At 44.8% G+C, this 25,133-nt stretch overlaps 1 protein-coding gene across 6 annotated transcripts in view; it reads right to left on the bottom strand.

Annotated features, from left to right (window-relative positions):
- The window catches only part of TECPR2 (tectonin beta-propeller repeat containing 2), a 100,517-nt gene that overhangs the window by 74,115 nt on the left and 1,269 nt on the right, over positions 1 to 25,133 (bottom strand). For 5 of the 6 annotated variants that reach the window (XM_042235524.1, XM_042235526.1, XM_042235527.1 and 2 more), the window contains exon 2: positions 12,525 to 12,813. In XM_042235524.1, the coding sequence (XP_042091458.1) occupies positions 12,525 to 12,743 (219 nt within the window). In that variant the 5' untranslated portion in view covers positions 12,744 to 12,813. Of the gene's footprint in view, positions 1 to 12,524; positions 12,814 to 15,933; positions 25,106 to 25,133 lie in introns of those variants that run through there. The other variant, XM_042235525.2, reaches the window with a different exon arrangement.

The following is a 25,133-nucleotide window of genomic DNA, read 5'->3' as shown; positions in this document are numbered from 1 at the left end:
ATAAAATCAATCCTTCATTTACCACATTATTTAATAATGGGATTTTTACCACACTAAGAGCATTAAGATATCAATCTAGTACTGTTTCATACAAGTCTACAAATGAGATAGACTTTAATAATATCAAGTAGCCTATATAAAAGAATTGCTAGTTTAAAATGAGATGAACTAGGTTTAAGCAGTTAAATGTTTACTGATGGCCTCACTGTGCTCGTTGTGGGGACACAAAGGTGCTGCTTTCAGGGGGTCTCATGGTCCAGGAAGGACGAGGTTAGCTCTGACATGCTCAGGAGAGGGGTGGGCAGGCAAGGTTGCTGCCTTCAGGGTGCAGTCAGCTGCACATCAAGTGTCTCGTGGCATGGTTATTTTTCATTTTCTAAAACAGTGAAATACGATCATAAATACAAGACAATATACTGACATATACATGACACCACCCTTATGGCAGAAAGCGAAGAGGAACTAAAGAGCCTCTTGATGAAAGTGAAAAAGGAGAATAAAAAGGCTGGCTTAAAACTCAACATTCAAAAAACTAAGATCATGGCATTTGATCCCATCAGTCCAGTTCAGTTCAGTTGTCGCTCAGTCATGTCCAACTCTTTGCAACCCCAGGAACCTCAGCACGCCAGGCCTCCCTGTCCATCACCAACTCCTGGAGTCTACTCAGACTCATGTCTGCTGAGTCACTGATGGCATCCAACCATCTCATCCTCTGTCGTCCCCTTCTCCTGCCTTAAATCTTTCCCAGCATCAGGGTCATTTCTGATTAGTCAATTCTTCACATCAGGTGACCAAGATATCGGAGTTTCAGCTTCAGCGTCAATCCTTCCAGTGAATATTCAGGACTGGTTTCCTTAAGAATGGACTAGTTGAATCTACTTGCAGTCCAAGGGACTCTCAAGTCTTCTCCAACACCACAGTTCAAAAGCATCAATTCTTCAGCACTCAGCTTTCTTTCTAGTCCAACTCTCACATCCATACATGACTACTGGAAAAACCATAGCCTTGACTAGATGGACATTTGTTGGCAAAGTAATGTCTCTGCTTTTTAACATGCTGTCCAGGTTGGTCACAGCTTTTCCTCCAAGGGGCAAGCATCTTTTATTTTCATGGCTGTAGTCACCATCTGCAGTGATTCTGGAGCCCCCCAAAATAAAGTCTGTCACTGTTTCCCCATCTATTTGCCATGAAGTGATGGGACCAGATGCCATTCGCTTAATTTTCTGAATGTTGAGTTTTAAGTCAACTTGTTCACTCTCCTCTTTCACTTTCAATAGACTCTTTAGTTCTTGTTCACTTTCTGCCATAAGGGTGATGTCATCTGCATATCTGAAGTTATTGATATTTCTCCCGGCAATCTTGATTCCAGCTTGTGCTTTATCCAGCCCAGTGTTTCTCATGATGTACTCTGCATATAAGTTAAATAAGCAGGGTGACAATATACAGCCTTGACATACTCCTTCCCCGATTTGGAACCAGTCTGTTGTTTCATGTCCGGTTCTAACTGTTGCTTCCTGACTTGCATACAGATTTCTCAAGAGGCAGGTCAGGTGGTCTGGTATTCCCCACTCTTTAAGAATTTTCCACAGTTTGCTGTGATCCACACAGTCAAAGGCTTTGGCATACTTAATAAAGCAGAAGTAGATGTTTCTCTGGGACTCTCCTGGTTTTTTGATGATCCAGCACATGTTGGCAATTTGATCCCTGGTTCTTCGGCCTTTGCTAAATCCAGCTTGAACATCTGGAAGTTCATGGTTCACGTACTGTTGAAGCCTGGCTTGGAGAATTTTGAGCATTACTTTGCAAGCATGTGAGTGCAATTGTGAGGTAGTTTTGAGTATTCTTTGGCATTGCCTTTCTTTGGAATTGGAATGAAAACTGACCTTTTCCAGACCTGTGGCCACTGCTGAGTTTTCCAAATTTGCTAGCATGTTGAGTGCAACACTTTCACAGCATCATCTTTTAGGATTTGAAATAGCTCAACTGGAATTCCACCACCTCCACTAGCTTTGTTTGCAGTGATGCTTCCTAAGGCCCACTTGACTTTGCATTCCAGGATGTCTGGCTCTAGGTGAGTGATCATATCATTGTGATTATCTGAGTCATGAAGATCTTTTTTATATAGTTCTTCTGTGTATTCTTGCCACCTCTTTTTAATATCTTCTGCTTCTGTTAGGTCCATACCATTTCTGTCCTTTCTTGTGCCCATTTTTGCATGAAATTTTCCTTTGCTATCTCTAATTTTCTTGAAGAGGCCTCTAGTCTTTCCCATTCTATTGTTTTCCTCTATTTCTTTGCACTGATTACTGAGGAAGGCTTTCTTATCTCTCTTTGCTATTCTTTGGAACTCTGCATTCAAATGGGTGTATCTTTTTTTTTTTCTCCTTTGCCTTTCACTTCTCTTCTTTTTATAGCTATTTGTAAGGCCTCCTCAGACAACCATTTTGCCTTTTTGCATTTCTTTTTATTGGGGATGGTCTTGATTCCTGCCTCCTGAACAATGTCACAAACCTCCGTCCATAGTTCTTCAGGCACTCTATCAGATCTAATCCCTTGAATCTATTTCTCAATTCCACTGTAAAATTAAAGGGATTTGATTTAGGTCATACCTGAATGGTCTAGTGGTTTTCCCTACTTTCTTCAATTTAAGTCTGAATTTGGCAACAAGAAGTTCATGATCTGAGCCATAGTCAGCTCCCGGTCTTGTTTTCGCTGACTGTATAGAGCTTCTCCATCTTCAGCTGCAAAGAACATAATCAATCTGATTTTGGTATTGACCATCTGGTGATGTCCATGTGTAGTCTTCTCTTGTGTTGTTGGAAGAGGGTGTTTGCTATGACCAGTGCATTCTCTTGGCAAAACTCTATGAGCCTTTGCCCTGCTTCATTCTGTACTCCACGGCCAACTTTGCCTGTTACTCCAGGTATTTCTTGACTTCCTACTTTTGCATTCCAGTCCCCTATAATGAAAAGGACATCTTTTGGGGGTATTAGTTCTAGAAGGCCTTGTAGGTCTTCATAGAACTATTCAACTTTTTCAGCATTACTGATTGGGGCATAGATTTGGATTACTGTGACACTGAATGGTTTGCCTTGGAAATGAACAGAGATCACTCTGTCATTTTTGAGATCACATCCAAGAACTGCATTTGACTATGATGGCTACTCCATTTCTTCTAAGGGATTCCTGCTCACAATAGTAGATGTAATGGTGATCTGAGTTAAATTCACGAATTCCAGTCCCTTTTAGTTTGCTGATTCCTAAAATGTCGATGTTCACTCTTGCTATCTCCTGTCTGACCACTTCCAATTTGCCTCAATTCATGGACTTAACATTCCAGGTTCCTATGCAATATTGCTCTTTACAGCATCAGACTTTACTTCCATCACCAGTCACATCCACAACTGAGTGTTGTTTTTGCTTTGGCTCTGTCTCTTCATTCTTCCTGGAGTTAGTTCTCCACTGATCTCCAGTAGCATACTGGCACCTACCGACCTGGAGAGTTCATCTTTCAGTGTCCTACCTCTTTGCCTTTTCGTACTGTTCATGGGGTTCTCAAGGCAAGAATACTGAAGTGGTTTGCCATTCCCTTCTCCAGTGGTCCCATCACTTCATGGCAAATAGGTAGGGAAGCAATGGAAACAGTGACAGATTTTATTTTCTTGGGCTCCAAAATCACTGCAGATGGTGACCATAGCCATGAAATTAAAAGACACTCTTTCCTTGGAAGAAAAGCTATGACCTACCTAGACAGCATATTAAAAAGCAGAGACATTACTTTGCCAATAAAGGTCCATCTAGTCAAAGCTATGGTTTTTCCAGTAGTCATGTATGGATGTGAGAGTTGGACTATAAACAAAGCTGAGCACCAAAGAATTGATGCTTTTGAACTGGGGTGCTAGAGAAGACTCTTGAGAGTCCCTTGGACTGCAAGGAGATCAAACCAGTCAATCCTAAAGGAAATCAGTCCTGAATATTCACTGGAAGGACTGATGCTGAAGCTGAAGCTCCAATACCTTGGCCACCTGGTGTGAAGAACTGACTCATTTCCCTGATGCTGGGAAAGACTGAAGGCAGAAGACGGGGATGACAGAGGATGAGATGCCTGGATGGCATCACTGACTCAACGGACATGAGTTTAAGCAAGCTCCAGGAGCTGGTGATGGACAGGGAGGCCTGGCGTGCTGCAGTCCATGGGATTGCAGGGAGCTGGATGCGACTCAGCAACTGCACTGGACTGACACACACGATCACACAAACAGCTGGAAGAGCCGCCACAGAGTGAGCGCCTGTGGAGCCCCCACCCGCCTGGGGAAGAGGACTCCAAGAGCACCTTTGAAGCCCTCTATGCCCTGCATCACCCCCCGCCCCGCAACCTGACTGCATTGCTGCATCAGACCACCACTGTGGAACTGGGATCCATCACTCCCACGCTCTTATTCAGAGCTTTCATGCTTGTGTGTTTACACACAGAAGTGTAGAGAAGTTCCTAAGACACAGATCCACACTGGTGAATGGGCACCTGAAGGATCTGCCCTCAAGCTTCCTGATCCGGGTATTCAATTCGTTCCGTGTCCTGCTGTTCATCAGCCCAGGAGGGTTGTTTTGTGATCATCCAACTCACACGGAGCTGAACCCCAAAGCCAATGTATGACTATTTCACAGTGAATGAATGCTCGCACAAACCAGAAGGGTCACGTAGGACAACCGGCATTCTGCCCCCACTGGCCGATGTAGGTAGGCACCAAGTTCTAGTTCAAAAGCTGCTCAGCAAGCATGGGGCAACTTCTGAGGAAACCTCAGTAAGCCTCAGGGCTAGCCACACCAAGGGCATCAGAGCCCTCAGGGAATCGCTACCCCCACCTCCTGCAAAGCCCGGTTCAGCCCAACGGTTAGTTTCCCAAGGTTACCCAGCAGCCCGCCGGCCTCCCCTCCGTCATACACTCTTCTTTTTGAAATGAAGACAGTTCTGTCCTCTTCTGTCTCTTTAAGGAGACTCTGTCCTCCGAAGAGCTTATCTATTACGTGTTTAACGCCTCTATTTCCCTCCTTTCCAGCTTCCAGGGAGGGAAGTGGGGACACTTCTTGTTGCCTCTATGTGGCAACTTAACTTCCTCAAACAGAAATCTAGTAATTAGCTCAAGAGAAAAAGCTCTGATTTGCAAGAAGCCAGCAGTGGTTTTCTGGACAATCACTTCACCAATAGGTCTTAGCCAAGTTTCTTAGGCTCCTTGGCAGGCACTTTTCCCCTATACACAAAACAAAAAACATCAGGGAAAAAGTGTTCTTTGTGAGCAAGCTCAAAGAAGCTGTAAAGTCTGACAAGGCTTTCTTTATGAGCTGCTTTTAGTGTGTCAAAGCTGAACCTTCAGTAGAAACTCCTAGCACATCAAGTAACCAACAGATCTGAACTACTTAGAAATGTTTAAGACTCAAATAAGATATAAACGCACTAAATTCATAAGAAATGTTTCACTATTCTTCTTTACTAGCAAAGAACCACAGTTTAATAAACCACCGTTTAACTGAAACCAAAGTTTCAATATTTATACAACTTTTTAATGATCTCAAAGTTAAACCAAGGCATCTTCTTCTGGAACAATTTCCCGAGGCAAATTGGAGTAGGAAAGGTCTACTAGGCTTGAAGGAAGTCGCAGGGGCCTGAGACTATCATTAGGACAGAGAGAAGGCAGATTATCTACAGAAAAACAATTAGACCTCCAGCAGAAGTCTCAGCAGTCAAAAGACAATGGTATAGTACCTTTGAAGTGCTAAGACAAAATAACCATACATAGTGAGGTAGGGATCAAGTTTCACTTCCACCCCTATATTCATATCCAACTGCTCACATCATTTACCAGAAAATCTTTGTATTATCACTTTGTGTTCATATACATGCGGATTTTCTGGCTTCTCTAGTCTGTTCCAATGACCTCTTTATCTATTTCTGTAGTAATACCACACTGTCTTAATCACCAAAGCTTTATAAGTCTTGTTACTCAGCAACAACTGTAGAGTTATTACTTCCATCAGGACACGGGAGGCATTAGATACACACACCTCTGGCTGACATGGTGATTCAAAAGCTCTCATTTCTGCATCACTTTAAAAAATACAACAGGCATCGGTCAATGAGCCGTTCACAACGTCCCCTCCCTTCCCCCGGGACCCTCCAGCGGGAAGCTCCTCCTGGGGAGCTGCTCACTCTCGAGGCCTGTGTTCACCTGTCACCTGCTCAGTCAGCAGCCACTCCTGCTGGCAACTCCCCTCTCCCCTCCCCTAGCGCTGCTCCCCACCCGGCCAAGTGGGGCCTTCTTGCACTCATCTTTTGTTCTGCGCGTTAGAGCTGGTGTGCTCTCCACTGCATTTCCAAGTCCTAAAATGGGCCTGGCACAGGGTAAATACTCAATAAATACTTGCTGAATAAATTCACCAGGAGACCAGTGTGGAAAAGCTGCAGAAATGAGAACTCGCACAGTTACGCTTAACGCAAAGACAGTTTTGAGGGCAAATCTATGAAATTTCAACAACGTGCTAGGTGCTAAAGAGATCACACATTTAATTTCAAAGCAAAAAACCAGAAACTCCGGTCGGCTTATCTTCCTGACTTTCTGGTCTCTTCTTATGTGTGTTACACCGTATATCTAACAACAGGTTTACAACACTTCTGTACTTACTAGCTCCTCACAGCATTTCCTCCATGCTTTTGCACTTAGCAAGGAAGCATTTCCTGTGTTTCCATCTGCCCTCTCCCACTAACTTGTGTAAGAAAAAAGGTTTCTAAAAGCATTATTCTTGAAAACACCTCAGACTTTATCATATAAAAGATCTGCTTTCTTCTTTTGGAAAATAGCTTCATTTAAAAACATAATCTTTCACCCATGCATGCCACACATGGATTTATTAGAGGGTAAGCTAATTTTTGTCCTTTTATACAGCTATGAAGTTCTCACAGCAAGTACAGTGGGGTGGTTTGCCATTCTCTCTACCAGTGAGGCAGAAAGCGAAGAGGAACTAAGGAGCTTCTTGAAGAGGGTGCAGGAGGAGAGTGAACGAGCCGGCTTAAAACTAAGAATTAAAAACCTCAGATCATGGCATCCGGCCCCATCACTTCACGGCAAGCAGACGGAGAACAGGTGAGAGCAGTGACAGATTCCCTCTTCTTGGGCTCTAAAATCACTTTGCGTGGTGACTGCAGCCCTGAAATCAGAAGATGTTTGCCTCTTGGAAGGAAAGCTACGACAAACCTAGACAGTGTGCTGAAAAGCAGAGACGTTACCCTGCCGACAAAGGCCTACAGTCAAGGCTGTGGTCTTCCCAGTGGTCACACACAGTTGTGAGAGCTGAACCGTAAAGAAGGCAGAGTGCCCAAGAATAGATGCCTTCGAACTGCGATGCTGGAGAAGACTCGCGAGAGTCCCGGGGACCGCAAGGAGATCAAACCAGTCCATCTTAAGGGAAGTCAACCCTGAATACTCAACAGAAGGATTGACCCTGAAGTTGAAACTCCAGTAATTTGGTCATCTGATACCATCAGCCGATTCACTGGAAAATTCCCTGATGCTGGGAAAGATTGAGGGCAGAAGGAGAAGAGGGAGTCAGAGGATAAGATGGCTAGATGGCATCACTGATGCGATGGATATGAACTTGGGCAGACTTCTGGAGATGGTGAGGGATACAGAGGTCTGGTGTGCTGCAGTCTATGGGGTCACAAAGAGTCAGACACAACTGGGCAACTGAACGACAACAGCGAAACGAGTTTGTGTTTACCTTCCCATAACATCTCAGACATTCCCTAAACCAAACTGGTTGAGGGGCTTCCCTCATGGTCCAGTGGTTAAGGCTGTGCACTTCCACTGCAGGGGGGCATGGGTTGAACCCTGGTTGGGAAACTAAGATCCCATATGCCTCAGTGTGGCCAAAATTTTAAAAAAACAAACAAACAAACAAAACCTAGCTGATGCACCTCCCAACTGTCACTAGGAAATTCCAAAGAAACTCTTAATTGACCTGTTTCCACTGTCCTCTAGATCCAGGTTTTTGTGGAGGCCCTGCCTTCTCACTAGGAAGACAGCAAAATGGTTAGGCAACCAGCTATGTGGCTTGGGGCAGGAATCTCACTGTTTCTTTATCTGTAAAATACAGTGATTGTGCCAAATGACTCTAAGACTCCCAGCTCTGAAACCGAAAATTACAGGAACAATGACATACTTAATTCATCCTCAGCTCACGCAACTAGTGACGGACAGTCAAAGCTCAAAGCAAGTCTTTGTTGTTGTGTTTATACAAGTAACAGATGAATATGTACTTACTGTCCAAATTCTAATAAGTCTACAATATTTAACATAAAAAATAATAAAGTAAAAAAAAAAAAGAAAGATACTTCCATTCTCCTTCCTGCCCCCATGCTCAGTCCCCTCTATCCTCATAATGAAAAGCTGGGAGGTATTCCTCCAGATCCTTTCCTATGTGTTTACATACAGATATTTAGCTTTGTTTAAAACCCTAATATTCTAAATCAAATTCTCTGTTCTCGCCAAAATGAGAAGTTTTATTTTCTACTTCCTTTGTGATTCTCCACAATATGCTTATATTTTATACCCAAAGGGTATTCAAAAACACTTTTGATACTCAGAGTTGCTAAGTGTGGATTTGGGCCCAGTAAAATATGCTTTCTTATGGCCCTATGCATAGGACTTCCCAGGGTCCCCTTCCACCTTCCTGGGTTGGGTCATCTGCACCAGAGCCCCCCAGTCTTGCTCGTCCCTGTAGAGGCTGTCTGCACACGGCACACCCCTTCAGAGTTCATGGGGCTCATCTAATAAACAGAAGACTAGTTCCAGTAAAACTAGGAAACTGGCATCAGATGCAATTTGTACTTTCACTCTGGGGAGGACTAAACTCTTGCTTAAGTTTTTTTTTCAGTTTGGAGGCAGAAACTTTAAAAATAGTTATAGGCACGCCTCGTTTTATTGTGCTTCACGGACACAGTGTTATTTTACAAATTGAAGGTCTGTGGTCTTTACATAAAGTGCTCCAATTTAAATTTATTGAGGAGTGTTTTACGACCAAGAATACAGTCTGTCCTGGTGACTGTTCCATGTTCACTTGTAAAGAATGTGCTCTGAGCTGCTGTTGGGTGGAGTGCTCTGTAAACATCACTTAGATCACAAAGGTAGATGGGCCTGCTAGGGTCTGCTACATGCCTGCTGATTTTCTGTCTGCTGCTATTACTGACAGCGGGGTGTTGACATCTCCAGCTAGAACTGCAGATTTTCCTCCTTCTTCTTTCAGCTGTGTCAGCTGTTGCTTCATTTGTCGTGAAGCTCTGTCATTAAGGAGCACAACACACTATGGACCACGGTAGGGCCACTGGGCCGTCCCACTGAACCGCCGCTCTTGTCATTAAATACTGTCTCTCTGGTTATTTCCTTGCTCAGAGGGCTACTCTGATGTTAATACAGCCACTCGGCACTCTGTAATACTTTCATTTGCTCATGTTTGGCTGTGCTGGATCTTTCTTGCCGCGTGGGCTTTTCTCCAGTCTCGGCGAGTGGGGGCACTCTGCGGCTGTGGAGCAAGGGCTTTTTCTTACAGTGGTCCCCTTGTTGCGGAGCATGGGCTCTAGGGCACGGGGGCGTCAGGAGCCGCGGCAGCACTGAGGGCTCTGGGGCGCAGGCTCGGGAGCTGTCGCCCAGGCTTAGTTGCTCTGCGGCATGTGCCATCTTCCCGGGCCAGGGATCGACCCTGTGTCTCCTCCATTGGCAGGTGGATTCTTTACTGCTGAGCCACCAGGGAAGCCCTCGATGTTCTTCTGATAAGCATTTACATGGCACATTTTTTCATCCTTTTACTTTTTATCTGCTGACATGTGATCATATTTGAATGGGTTTCTTATAAACAACAAATAGTTGTTCATGAGTTTTTTTCCATCCCAGTAATTTTAAATTGATGTGTATGGATCATTTTCATTTAATATAATTATTGGCATGTTTCAATTTAAGTCTGTGATTTTGTTTTTTGTTTGTTACTCCTGTTTTTCCTTCTTCTGTTTAACCTTTAGTGTTTTCCTGAGAACTGTCTCAATATATTTAACATTCTACTTTGGTATGTCTATAGGAATTTTTTACTATACCATGCTGCACAGGGGTTTTCAGTGGCTGCTCTGAGGATTACCATATCAAATGCGGGAGATATACAAACACACACGTGCGCGTACATATACACACACAACTTTTCAACATCTATTTAGACTCAGCATTTAACCTCTTCAAGTAGAATGAAGAAACCCTACTACCCTATAGGTCCCTTACTCTCCCCTCTTACATTATAATTCTTTTATATATTACTCCATGTGTATAAACTGAAAACTCAATCAGACAATGATATAATTTTTTTCTGTCAAATATATTTTTTAAAAACTCAAGAGGAAGAAAACAGCCTAGTATATTTACTATTATTCTTCCTTCTTTACTGATGTTCCAAGTTTCCTTCTGGTATCAGCTATCATTTGCCTAAAGAACTTCCTGAAGCAATTATTTAGAGACGGTGTGCTGGCAATGAATCCCCTTAGTTTTCCTCCATCCGAGAACATTTTTATTTCACCTTCTTTCCTAATATATTTTTGCTGGATAAAAATTCTGAGCTGACAGTTCTTTTCTTTCAACACTTTATACATGCGGTACCGACATCTTCTAGCCCCCGTAGTTTCTGATGAGACATTTCCCATCATTCAGGTAATTGTCCCCTACAAGCAATGTGTCATTTTCTCTGTCTGCTTTTAAGATTTCTGTCTTGAGTTTTTAGATGTTTGATTAGGATGCGTCTAGGCATGGATTTCTTTGGTCTATCGTGTGCAAGGGGCGGTCACTGCTGGAGTCATTAAGTTTTCCTTGTTCAGTGCTAAACTATTTGAGAGATTTCAGATTAATTCATAACCACTGCACAGCAAGGAAATCAAACCAGTCAATCCTAAAGGAAATCAACCCTGAATATTCAGTGGAAGGACTGATGGTGAAGTTGAAGCTCCAATACTTTGGCCACCTGAAGAACCGACTCATTGGAAAAGACCCTGATGCTGGGAAAGACTGAGGGTAGGAGAAGGGGGTGACAGGATGAGCTGGTTGGATGGCATCACCAACTCGATGGACATGAGTTTGAGCAAGCTCCGGGAGACAGTGGAGGACAGGGAAGTCTGGCATGCTGCAGTCCAGGAGGTCGCAGTCGGACATGACTGAGCAGCTGAACAAAAACAACAGTTCATAGCCACAGTTTTAAAGATTAATTATGTAATGGTCTTAAATGTTTGGGGAATTAGATCAGTCAAACCCATGCCCTATTAATCAAGAAAAGAAACAGCAATACTTTAAATTTTCATACAAAAAATACAAATATAAACTCCAGAGCCAATCTGCCCAAGTTCAGACCACGGTGTCACCCCTTCTGACTATCTCGCAAGTCACGCAGCCTCTCTGAGCTTCATCTGTCTCCCTGATAGAACGGAGATGACGAAACAACATGGAGTTGTTCTGTCTACCTCACAGAGTTCTGTGGGGATAAAATGAGTGAATATGTGTAGAGGGTTTAGAATAATGCCTGGCACATAGTATGGATGCTAACCATTTGTGTTATTTTAATTGAGTACAGAGGCTTAATAAAAACCAACTTTATAAATTAAACTTTAATAAGTTGATACTGATTAAAATATAGATACTTGTAAATACTTCTCTTAAATACAAAAGCCTTGTCTTAGTCTGCAAAAGTCCACTAACCACAGTGCAGAGCCCCAAGTGGCAGGAGCCACACCTCAGTCACCCTTGAGTCTCTCACAAAACCCACGTTCTTACAAATCACAGATCCTGACGAGACAGGGGAGTACAGTGATGGTGCATTCCCAACACCTACAACAGACGGAGCTGCCTGAGTCGGCAGCCCAGAAGAGACGTCGGTCAGGACCCCAACAGCAGGGCGCTACAGAAGTGCCCTCATTTAAGACTACGCGTTCTGGCACCTGGCCAACACTGATCCTGACCCGTTTTTTTAAATAATTTTGCCAGAATACCTAGAGATTACTTGAGTCAGTCAGTGAACGCACTCTTGAGAAAACACTCGGAAACACTTTCAGACACTTCTCTGGTGGTCCAGGGGTTAAGACTCCACGCTCCCACTGGTGGGGACCCAAGTCCTATCCTGCACGCCACGTGGCATGGCCAAAAAATTTTTTAAAAAGCAGAAGAAGAAAAAAAAACCCATTTAGAAAACTGTGCCTATTTTCAAAGTTCCAAGTGTTAAACACTATAATGCTCTCTCTTAAAGTAATGCTGGGTTTTCGGAGGCAAGAAAAACAAGTCACAACACTGCATTTTTAGTTGCGCTCCACCTGAAAGATGGCTCTAAGGTGCTCTTTGGGTAGGACGCTCAGGCCACACTTCAGCAACTCAGAAGTAACCCCCATCCTGGGACTCGCAGGCGTGTTACACACCAGCCAGGGCCCACACGCTCAGTGGGAGACAAGCGGCACCCACCTCGAAGTTGTACTTCCTCATCTGGTCGTGCCGCCGGCAGTACAAGTAAAGCATGCCGATGCTGCTGCCCACGGCGATGTAGTCCCCGTTGGTGTCGAGGGCCGTGAGGTAGACCACCAGCGAGCGGAACCCCTTCTGGATCTTCGTGGGGATGGCATTGAGCAGGTAGTACAGAGGGCAGAACTCTCTGAAGGTAACAGGCTCCGACACAGACGCCATGGCCAAGGTCTCCACCGCTGATCATCAGGCAAGACGAGGGATTTTAGCCGGCATCTGGGGAAACCTGGGGCTGAAGAACAAGGCATGACAACGCTTTCGATGTCTAGTCATGCAAAGGCAAACCAGAGTTCACAGTGGGAACAAGGAAGTTTCAGGTGGATACAAACTACAGTCAGAGCCTAATTACACAGGGAAAGTAAACTAAGTGCCATTAAGATTACTTTTGAGGACTTCCCTGGGGGGGCACTGGGTGAGAGTCTGCCGCCAGTGCAGGGGACACGGGTTCGATCCCTTCTGGAAGATTTGGCCCACGCACCGCAAGTGCTGAGTCTGCACTTGGGAGCCCTCAAGCCGCAACGCCCGAGCCTGCCCTCTAGAGTCCGTGCTCCACAGCAGGAGAAACTTCAGTGATGAGAGGCCCGTGCACCACACTAGAGTGGAGTCACCGCTCACTGCAAGTAGAGGAAGCGTGCAAGGACAAAGACCCACACAGCCACAAATAAGCGAATGAGCAAAATCACAATCCAAAACTCACTGCCCTATTTTCTGCCCCCTGTAATTTATATCATGATAAATGGTGGGGAAGGGGTGGGAAGAATATTAAAGATAGCTCTGAATCTCAAGCAGCGTATGATCTAGTCAGGGAGGCAAAAGAACCTGAAAAGACACAAAACCAGATATGACTGGTGCTAACCTGTGGGTCTCAATGAGAAGGCGAGAGCTAGCATGGACTAGAGTGTGGAGAAAGCTTCTCTGAAAACATTCGAAACTCTGAAGCCCACCAGGAAGCACAGAACATGGAAAAGAGGAATTCCCTGGCAGCCCAATGGCTAGGACTCCGCTTCCACTGCCGGGGGCACGGGTTCAATCCCTGGTTGGCACACTAAGATCCCACGTGCCATGCCGCCAAAAAGACGATGACAGTGATGTGTACAGGGCGGTGGAGACGCTGCGCTGGGAGAGCAGTGGGCCAGCCCAGGCGGAGGATGCCGTCTGCAGGGGGAGAAGCGCCCACAGCCGCCTCAGCCACGCAGCGCCTCCCTGCGCCACCCTGCCGCCCACACCTCTCGGGAATGTGGATTCAAACCTCCCCTTGGACTTCTCCAGGGGCTCAGTGGGAAGAAATCTGTCTGTCAATGCAGGAGACATGGGTTCGATCCCTGATCTGGGAAGACCGCACCTGCCACGGAGCAACTAAGCCCGACCGCCACAACTACTGAGCCTGTGCTCTCGAGCCTGGGGTCTGCCACTGCTGAGCCCACATGCCCTCCAGTCAGTGCTCTGGCAGCAAGAGAAGCCACGGTGGTGAGAAGCCTGCACACCACAGAGAGAGAGCAGTCCCTGCTTGCTACAACTAGAGAAAAGCCCACCCAGCAGCAAGACCCAGCACAGGCACAAATAGATAATTTTTCTAAAAAAAGCTTCCCTCAATAAAGATGCTCAATCATCACATAGTATGTTATAATTTATGAAGCGCTCACTCATCCATTAAATCCTTACCGTACAAACTTTTACATGAGCTACCAAGGGCCAGAGGACCACAGGACTTGTCCAAGGCCATGTGGACAAGACCTGAATCTATGCCTTTTCGCCCTTCAAGTCCTCCAAGTGAGAGTTGCTCAGTTGTGTCTGACTCTTTGCGACCCCACGGACTACACAGTCCATGGAATACTCTAGCCAGAACACTAGAGTAGGTTGCCTTTCCTTTCTCCAGGGGATCTTCCCAACCCAGGAATCGAACCCAGGTCTCCTGCATTGCGAGTGGATTCTTTACTAGCTGAGCCACAAAGGAAGCCCAAGCACACTGGAGTGAGTCACCTATCCCTTCTCCAGAGGATCTTCCCAACCCAGGAATCGAACTGGGACCTCCGGCACTGCAGGAAGATTCTTTGCCAGCTGAGCAGTCCTGAGCCGTTTCCAAAGGGCTCTCCATCACACCCCACCGCTGCTGCACTTTCTCCACACGCTCTCTTCCTCTCCTGTTGATGGCCTTCTCTGCCTGAACCCCACTGGTGTAAGCCCCCCAAAAAGCAGAGCCCACACATCCACCTCACTCACCCTTCTAGCCCCTGGCACCTAGAAAAGGTTCAGGCACATCAGAGGCAACAAGTATTTATTGAATAAATGAATGAGTTATGAAAAAGGAAAACTGGCAAGGGAGCAATGAGTGCAAGAATGGAAACAAAGCAAAAGCTCATTTTTCCTCCAGTATGGCCCCAGGGCAACGCTGGGATAAAAATCCTCTAGATCTGCAGGGCATTTTCAAATCCCTGTTTCATTTGACAGTCACAGCACACAAGACGTACAGCGAAGTAGGCAGGGTAACTTACAAGCCCTGTTCCTGTAAGTAAACAAGAACGTCCCTCTATGATGATGGAGGGCTTCCCTGGTAGCTCAGCTGGTTAAGAATCTGCCTGCCATGCAGGAGGCCCTGGTTCGATTCCTGGGTCGGGAAGTTTACCTAGAGAAGGGATTGGCTACCCATCCCAGTATTCTTCAGCTTCCCTGGTGGCTCAGACGGTAAAGAATCCACCTGCAGTGCAGGAGACCTGGGTTCGATCCCTGGGTTGGGAAGATCCGCTGGAGGAGGGCATGGCAACCCACTCCAGTACTCTTGCCTGGAGACCCCCCACGGACAGAAGAGCTTGGCGGGCTACAGTCCGTGGGTCAGAGTCGGAAGCGACTAGGCGACTAAGCAGAAGTGCAAGTGATGGTTAAGAACACCAATCTGCCCTCTTTCAGCAGAAGCTGAAGCACTCTGGAGGTTCAGAAATGCGCCTAGGGTCATACAGGTTCAACAGCTTTGTTGTTGTTCAGGCAAGAGGCTACTACAGCAGAAACTTTGACAGTGAATGTTGATCCTGTCCATACAGCAGCGTAGTTCATAAACTGACAACTCTGTAAGGGCAATGCTGTCTTGGCTAAGCAGTGCACGTGCTCCCCAATCCTTGATTTGTGTAAGAACTCCAGAGGGTTGGGCAAGACCCACATGACCCCAAAGTCAAGTGAAAATGAAGTGGTTATCAGGCAAACTCTAGAGAGAACAGCCACGGTCAGTCACCTTGGGAAAGCACGCAGACCACTACACATGGACGCGAAAGCCAAAGCAACGTTGCAAACAGCAAGAGCGTAAGAGCGGCATAAGTGCTTAGTGGAGACCATTCCAGCACACGACTCACTGAGTCCTCACCAAAAGCCTCAGGAGGCAAGGCGTCACTGACCACTGTCACCTCCACTGCACCGGCGAGAAATGGTGGCCTCGTTTCCAGTCTCCTCTCCGTCTCCAAGGGCAGCGCAGCACAGGGGCAGGAAAAGCTGTGCTTCCTTCACGCGTGTACGCACGCGGATGCGCCCTACTTTACATGGCACTTTTAAAATAAAAGTTTACTTTTTTACAAGTTACAAATGTTCTCTATCGGGACTTCTCCAGTGGTTAAGATTCCGCCATGCAATGCAGTGGACATGGGTTTGATCACTGACTGGGGAGCGAAGATCCCACAGGCCACAGGACAACTAAGCCCGCGCCACAATCAGAGAAGCCCCCACGCCGCAATGAAGACCCAGCACAGCCCCACCAAAAAATAAGTAAAAACTATACGTTTACCCTCAAAAACTGTGGAAATACAGGAAAGTACAAAGAATGAAATAAAGGCCACTCATAAGCCCATCAGAGAGATGCTACGTTACAAACGCTTAATAAATCATGAGCATTTGCCACGTCACTAGACACTCCCCTAGAATGAGATTTTTAATGACTATACTTAAAAAAACTACGGAGAACACAGTAGACTCAAAAACTGACATTTTCCTGGTGTTTTAATTTCTGCTCCAGCCGATGAGGTCTCCAAGGAAGCAGGCAGAAGTACTGAGCACTTCTCGAATGTCAGCGAATATTATTTCCTCCTTTAAAGCCTTTTCCCTCAAAGTAGCTCTGTCAAATTATGACATTTAGATTTCAAAAACTCATTCACTTGAATTGACACCATTCGCTGAGAGCTCCACAATCTCCGCACAGAAGGGGCTTGGAGACTGCAGTCTGGTTAGAAGGGGGCAGAGGGTTCGCCTCAAAGCTGCACCTGCAGGGCAGGCACACTATCCAAACACACACAGCATGTTTGTCGCAGGTGGCTCAGGAGATGTGAGAGGACAATATAGAAGGTCAGGATCCCTGGACCCGCTCCTTGGCACAATGAGTGATCATACAACCAAAGGCCACTTCAAGTGTGTGAGAAGGGACTACAGGACTCACCTGCCAAGCACCATTAAGAACAACCGTAATTCTGTAGCAGGCGACAGGCAGCTGACTGAAATTATCTAAGCTGAAGTCCTAGCACCCGTTTGGTCTCTCTCCCTCCCTCCCCGCGACAGCAATCCCGCACCGTGTTCCACCAGCCCTGTCTCCCAGCTGCCTCCCGCTGGCCCCTTCTCAGCTCTGTGGCCATGCCCGAGCTGAAGCCAGCAGCCCTCTCACCTGGACCCCCGTGCGGTCCTTGAACAGCTGCTCTCCTGCCTCCACAGCTGCCCCAGAAGTTGATGCTCACACAGAGCAGGCACAGCGAGCTCTCCAACTTCATCAAAATTAAAAAGTTTTGTGCTCCAAAGGCATCATCAAAAAAAAAGTAACAAGATGGACTTCCCTGGTGGTACAGTGGAGAAGAATCTACCTGCCAAGGCAGGGGACATGGGTTCCATCCCTGGTCTGGAAGATTCCACAAGCCAACTACTGAGCCTGTGTGCTACAACTACTGAAGCTCACGTGCCTAGAGCCCATGCTCTGCAACAGGAGAAGCCACGGCAATGAGAGGCCCTGCAACAAAGAGCAGGCCCTGCTCACGACAACTGCAGGGAGCCTGCGCGCAGCAACGAAGAGCCAGTGCAGCCAAAACTTGAGAAAGAAAAATGAAGAGAGGGCCTTCCCTGGTGGGCCAGCGGTTAAGACTCCGCACTCCCAATACAGGGGCACAAGTCTGATCCCTGGTTGGAGAACTAAGACCCTCTATGTTGCAAAGTGCAGCAAAAAAAAAAAAAAAAAAAAGAGAGAGAGAGAGAGAAAAGACAACCAACATACTAGGAAAAAATTATTTATCTGACAAAGGACTTATATCCACAATACATAAAAAATTCTTAAAACTCAATAATCAAAAGATAATTTTCAAGCAAGCAACTGAATAGTGCGATCTGAATAGACATTTATCCACAGAAGACACACAAATGGCCAATAAGCACAAGAAAAGATGCTCAACATCAGTAATCATCAGGGAAAATGCAAAACAAAACCACAGCGACATTATCACTTCACAGCCACTAGGATGGCTATAATCAAGAGACAGATAAGTGTTAACAGAGGTGTGGAGAACTGGAACCCTCGTACACTGCTGTCTAGACGCTCAGTCGTGTCCGACTCTGCAGCCCCACAGCTTGCAGCCCGCCAAATTCCTCTGTCCATGGGATTTCCCAGGCAAGAATACTGGAGCAGGTTATCACTTCCTACTTCAGGGGACCCTCCTGATGCAGGAATCAAACCCACATCTCTTGCGTCTCCTGCATTGGCAGGTAGGTTCTTGACCACTAGCACTATCTGGGAAGCCCCATACATTGCTGGTAGAGAATAAAAGGAGGCAGTCACTGCGGAAAGTCTGGCAGTTCCTCAAAAGGTTAAACACAGAGTTACCATATGACCCAGCAATTCTATTCCTAATTATACACCCAAGAGAAATGAAAACATGTCTACACAAAGACTTAAATAATTTCAAAATATTACCATTCATAAAACCAAAGTAAAACAACCCAACTGTCCATCAACTGATGAATGGATATACAAAACACGGTGTATCCACACAACGGAATATATTGTTCAACAATAAAAAGAAATGAAGTACTGATACACACTGTAATATGATAAGCCTTGAAAACATTATGCCTAGTGAAAGAAGCCAGACACGGAAGACCATGCACTGGATGATTCCACCAAGATGAAATACGCAAATGGCCCGAGTAAGCCCGTCTACAGACAGAAAGTAGACCAGTGACTGCCTAGAGCTGAGAGGGAAAAAGGCCGAGGGTGGGGATGGCTGCTAAAGGGTTTGGAGTGTCTTTTTAGGGTAAAATGTCTTAAAATTGATTGTAGTGGTGGCCGCATAACTCTATGAATATCCCCAAGAACACCGAATTGGACATTTTAAATGGGTAATACACATGGATGCGAATCCTCAATGGAGCTTTTACCAAAAAAACAAGAAGTATCAGCTCTCCAACACTCACTCAAGACAAAAAGCTTCACTAAACCAGAAATACAGAGGAACTTCCTCAACCTGATAAGGAATAGCTACCAAAAAATCCAACAACTAACATCATACTTAACGGTGAGAAACGCAGTTTCCCCAACTAAGACCAGGTAAAAAGCAAGGATGTCCCCCTCTCATCACTCCTTTTCCATATCATACTGGAAGTTCTAGCTAATACAATAAGACAAGGAAATGTAAGACTGAAAAGGAAGAAATAAAATTATCTCTGCAGATGACATGTTCATTTGTGTAGAAAATCCAAAATAATAATGAAACTCCTGAAACTAACAGGCAATCATAGCAAGGTTGCAGAATACAAGAGTAACAAAAGTCGACCACTTTCCTCTCTAGGAGCTATGAACAAGTGGAATTTTAAATTAAAAACACAGCATCGTTTATATTTGCATCCCCCCAAATAAAATACTTAAGTATAAATCTAACAAAATGTGTAAAGAGCTATACAAGGAAAACTACAAAAGTCACAAGAATGAAATCAAAGAACTAAATAAATGGAGAAGTATCCCATGTTCATAGGTAAGTAAATTCAATATTGTCAAGATGTCAGTTCTTCCCAACTTGATTTACAGGTTCAGTGTAATGCCAGTAAGTTATTTTGCGGCTATCAACAAAATAATTCTGAAGTTTTATAGAGTCAGAAGACCCAGAACAGCCAACACAATATTGATGGAAAAAAATAATAAAGTCTGAGGACAGATATAATCTGACTGCAAAACTTACTACAAAGCACCAATTATCAAGATAGTGTGGTACCGGCGAAAGAGCAAACGAATCTACAGAAGAGAGAGTGCAGATACAGACCCGCATAAACAAAGCCAACTGACCGCTGACAAAGGAGCAAAGGCAACACAATGGGGCGAAGACAGCCTCTTCAACAAATGGTGCTGGACAACTGGGCACCCACAGGGGAAAAGTGAGTCTAGACAAAGAATTCACACTCTTCACAGGAATCAACTCAGAACGGATCACAGACCCAAATGTAAAACACAAAAACTATAAAAATTCCAGAAGGCAATATAGGCGAAAACCTAGATGACTCTGGGTATGGTGATGACATTTTAGATAACATTACCAAAGGCACGATCCATGAAAGAAGTAACTGATAAGCTAGACTTCATTAAAATTAAAAACTTCTGCTCTACAAAAGACTATGCAAATGAAGGAGAAGACAAGTCACAGATTGGGAGAAACATATTTGCAAAATACCTACCTGATTAAGGGCTGCTATCCAAAATATACAAAGAACTTTTAAAACTCAAGAACCCAATTAAAATATGGGCAAAAGATCTTAACAAAACATCTTACCAAAGAAGATACACAGATACCAAGTAAGTCTATGAAAAGACGCTCCACATCATATGTCATCGGGAGAATGCAAATTAAAACAAGATACCACTATAAACCTAGCAGAATGGCCAAAATCTCTAACACTGACAACACCAAATGCTGTTGAGAATATGGGGCAACAGGAACTCTCATTCATTGCTGGTGGGGACAAAAAATGGTACAGCCACTTAGGAAGACAACATGAAGGTTTCTTATAAAGCTAAACATAATCTTATCATATGATCCAGCAATGCAGTCCTTGGTACTTATCTAAAGGAGCTCAAAACTTATATCCACACAAAACCTTCACCAGGGTATTTATAGCGCCTTCAATCAAAACTGTAAAAATTTGGATGCAATGAGGATGTCCTTTAGCAAGTGAATGAATAAGCAAACTCTGGTACATCCAGACACTGGAGTATTATTCAGCACTAAAAATAAATGGGTTATTGAATCATGAAAAGACATGGAGAACTTGAAGTGCACATTACTAAATGAAAGAAGGCAATCTGAAAAGGTTTTATGCTGTATAACTCCAACCATGTAACCTTCTGGAAAAGGCAAACTATGAAGACAGTAAAAAGATCAGGGGCTGCCAAGGTTTGGGTGGGGAGGGAAGGGATACATAGGCAGAGCACAGAGGATTTTTAGGGCAGTAAAAGTACTGACACCATAATGATGGATGCATGCCACCATACCTTTGTCCAGACCTATGGAATGCACACCACCAACCCTAAGGAAAACTATGGACTGTGGGTGATAATGCTGTATCAATGCCGGTTCACCGACTGTAACAAATGTCCCACTGTGGTGGGGGATGGTGCTAATAAGGGAGGCGATACATGCGCAGGGGAAGGGAGGCCTGGGTTCGATCCCTGGGTTGGGAAGATCCCCCGGAGAAAGGAAAGGCTACCCACTCCAGTATTCTGGCTTGAAGAATTCCATGGACTGTTTAGTCCATGGGGTCACAGAGTCGACACAACTGAGCGACTTTCACCTTCACTTTCAGGGAGTATAAGGAAATATCTGCAGCTTCCCCTCAGTTTTGCTGTAAACCTAAAACAGCTCCGAAAAAGTGTTTTGTTTCGTTTTGTTTTTAAAGTTCTTTGAAAGAGAAATGGGTGGCTCTCATATCACTCACCCTATTCAAAATTCTTCAGCGGGGCTTCCTAGTGCTTTGAGTCACCCAAACACCTTTTTGTGGCCAACAAGGCCCTGTGTGGCCTGACCTCTTCCCAGCTCCCCCATCACATGTCCACCTCTCCTCACTCATCCTCTAAGCTTTGTCTCTACCACCCACTTATTCCCTCCTTGGGCTTCAGAACTGACTATCCTCCCTGCTCCCCACCACCTTGCACCTCACTCCACACATCTGGCTTTAGAAAGATACCCCCTGACCAGATCACTGACAGTGTCCATCAGTCCCCGCATCCCTCAACTTTTCATCTTGTCCTTCATAATTCTCATCACACTTTTAATTACTTTATTTGATAAACAGTTTAATGATCATCTCACTGATGAGACTGTGAGCAACACAAATTCTCTCCTGTTTACCAGTGAAAAGCCTAGCGGCTAACAACACCTTTGGCATGGAGTAGATGTTCAATACCAATCTGTTGAATGAAAAAATTCAAAAAGTTAACTTCAGATCTTACTGCAAAAGAATATCCTCAATCCAATCTTTAAAATCAATAACGCTTCCCTGGTCATGGATATTTCCATTAAACATATAAAAATCACAACATTCTTCCTCAAGACAGGATAATTCCCTCCCCCATTATAACCACAACCCACACATCTGGAAGGTGGTAGCTGACTTCACACTGACTGATGGCACCCAAATACCTGATTGGTAGTTTTAAAAAATCATCCACTTAGTACAATGGTCTAAATTATCCACTTAGTACAATGGTTGGAAGTTGCCAAAGCACCCTGACAAATCTAATGGTTTAAGGATTCTCTCCAAAATCTCTATGAAGTGGTAATTAGTCTCCCTGTTGTACAGTCTATTATTAAACTCTGGCTACAACAGCCACTATTCTTTTAAGTATTAAAATCTTTTCAGTTCAGTTACGTCACTCTTTGCAACCCCATGGACTGCAGCACGCCAGGCTTCCCTGTCCACCACCAACTCCCAGAGCTTACTCAAACTCATGTGCATATAGTCGGTGATGTCATCCAACCATCTCATCCTCTGTCGTCCCCTTCTCCTCCTGCCTTCAATCTTTCCCAGCATCAGGGTCTTTTCAAATGAGTCAGTTCTTCCCATCACGTGGCCAAAGTATTGGAGCTTCAGCATCAGTCCTTCCAATAAATATTCAGGACTTATTTCCTTTAAGGATGGACTGGTTGGATCTCCTTGCGGTCCAAGGGACTCTCAAGAGTCTTCTCCAACACCCTAGTTCAAAGGCATCAATTCTTTGGTGCTCAGCTTCCTTTATGGTCCAACTCTCACATCCATACATGACTACTGGAAAAACCATAGCTTTGACTAGATGGACCTTCGTTGGCAAAGTAATGTCTCTGCTTTTTAGTATGCTGTCTGGGTTGGTCACAGCTTTTCTTCCAAGGAGTAAGCGTCTTTTACTTTCATGGCTGCAGTCACCATCTGCAGTGATCTTGGAGACCCAAAAAATAAAGTCTCTCACTTGTTTCCATTTTTTCCCCATTTATTTGCCATGAAATGATGGGACCAGATGCCATGATCTTAGTTTTCTGAATGCTGAGTTTTAAGCCAGCTTTTTCACTCTCTTCTTTCTCTTTCATCAAGAGGCTCTTTAGTCCTTCTTTGCTTTCTGCCGTAAGGGTGGTGTCATCTGCATATCTGAGGTTATTGATATTTCTTCCAGCAATCTTGATTCCAGCTTGTGCTTCATCCAGCCCAGCATTTCGTATGATGTACTCCGCATATAAGTTAAATAAGCAGGGTGACAATATACAGCCTTGAGGTACTCCTTTTCCGATTTGGAACCTGTCTGTTGTTCTGTGTCTGGTTCTACCTGTTGCTTCTTGACCTGCATACAGGAGGCAGATAAGGTGGTCTGGTAGTCCTATCTCTTGAAGAACTTTCCACAATTTGTTAAGATCCACACAGTCAAAGGCTTTGACGTAGTCAGTAAAAAGAAATAGATGTTTTTCTGGAACTCTCCTGTTTTTTCAATGATCCAACAGATGTTGACAATTTGATATCTGAATCCTCTGCCTTTTCTAAATCCAGATTGAACATCTGGAAGTTCATGGTTCACATACTATTAAACCCTGGCTTGGAGAACTTTGAGCATTACTTTGCTAGCATGTGAGATGAATGTAATTGTGTGGTAGTCTGAACATTCTTTGGGATTGCCTTTCTTTGGGATTGGAATAAAAACTGACCTTTTCAGTCCTAGACTGGCTGAGTTTTCCAAATTTGTTGGCATACTGAGTGCAGCACTTTAACAGCATTATCTTTTAGGATTTGAAACAGCTCAGCTGGAATTCCATCACCTCCACTAGCTTTGTTCCTGGTGATACTTCCTATGGCCCACTTGACTTCGCATAAAATCTTATGGCTGAACATAATGAGATGGAGGCAGTCATTTATCTTTCAGCTGAAATTCGGTCACTTCCCTGATCCCAACCCTGCTGGTTAGCCAGTGCTCAGAGGCTGAAGTCTGATCAGAGCATGACGTTGAGTATTTCAACAAGGCAGCCTGTATCTAGCTTCATCTCAGGCCACTCTTCCTTCCACATACCCCACACTGCAGCCACAGTAGCTTGCCACCACAGCCCTGAACACCCACGGTTTTTGCAAAGTCCCTTTCGTTCCTTCCCCATCCCCCACACATATCTTGTAAGAACACGCTGCCCACAGGAAGCCTTCAGACTCCCTCTGACACTTCACTGGTGTCTCTCCGCCTTCACAGAATGCTATGAGCGCAGTTACCACATGCTTTGCTCTCTATCCTCCTCGGTGGCTTCCTGCCAGTCTTCATCTACATCCTGCTCGTCTCCAAAAGACCACCAGGGAGTGTGGTACAATCAACACGTATCTGTTGAATTACTCTCTCTCTAAACACTGCCAGAACTCCTGAGGTATGGCAGAACAACATATAGAACCACTCCACATCACTTACATCCATCATTATGCAAACATTCAATGGTCTCTTTATGTCTGGGTCCAAAGAATACATTCACTTAAAACTGACACACGCTTCGAACGACAGCTCACGTCTGCCTCAGCAGTTCAGAGCCATCAACAACTCCCTTGGAGTCTACCATGCTCGTAGGCTCTTCTGTATCTAGACATCTCTCAGGGTCTGACTCCAAATTTGTTTGTTACGAGTAACTGTTTTCCAATCCATTCTCCACTTTTCTAAGTTCAGTCAGCTACTCTGCCTGATGCCTTTTTCCTTCCCTTTTCCCCACTAAGTTCCAGGAGCCATTTTGTCCAAACTACACAGAAGCTAAGATAAAATGAGGCCTGCCCCAAACTTAAAGTCTAATTTCTCTTAGAGAAAATGGAAAACGAATCCAACAGGAGCCAATCTCACGCTGAAAAAGACAATAAGACTACAAAGTAACTTAAACCTAACAAAAGCTCCTTCCTAGTCACTCCTTCAGAAGAGGACCACCCTTATTTCCACCACCAGCCTCCAAGCCAGTCCTGAAAACTCCAGCAGAGCATCCCCTGTACCTACACCTGCTGGTTCTCAAGCTGGAAAGTTCCCTGGGGACAGGGACTGGGTCTGTCTGGTCCACCACAGCGTCTCTAGAAGCTGGTACT

This window comes from Ovis aries, chromosome 18 (genome assembly GCF_016772045.2).
Source record: "Ovis aries strain OAR_USU_Benz2616 breed Rambouillet chromosome 18, ARS-UI_Ramb_v3.0, whole genome shotgun sequence".
Taxonomy (NCBI): domain Eukaryota; kingdom Metazoa; phylum Chordata; class Mammalia; order Artiodactyla; family Bovidae; genus Ovis; species Ovis aries.
Note: the sequence above shows the minus strand (reverse complement) of the source record. Positions and strands in the feature narration are given on the sequence as shown.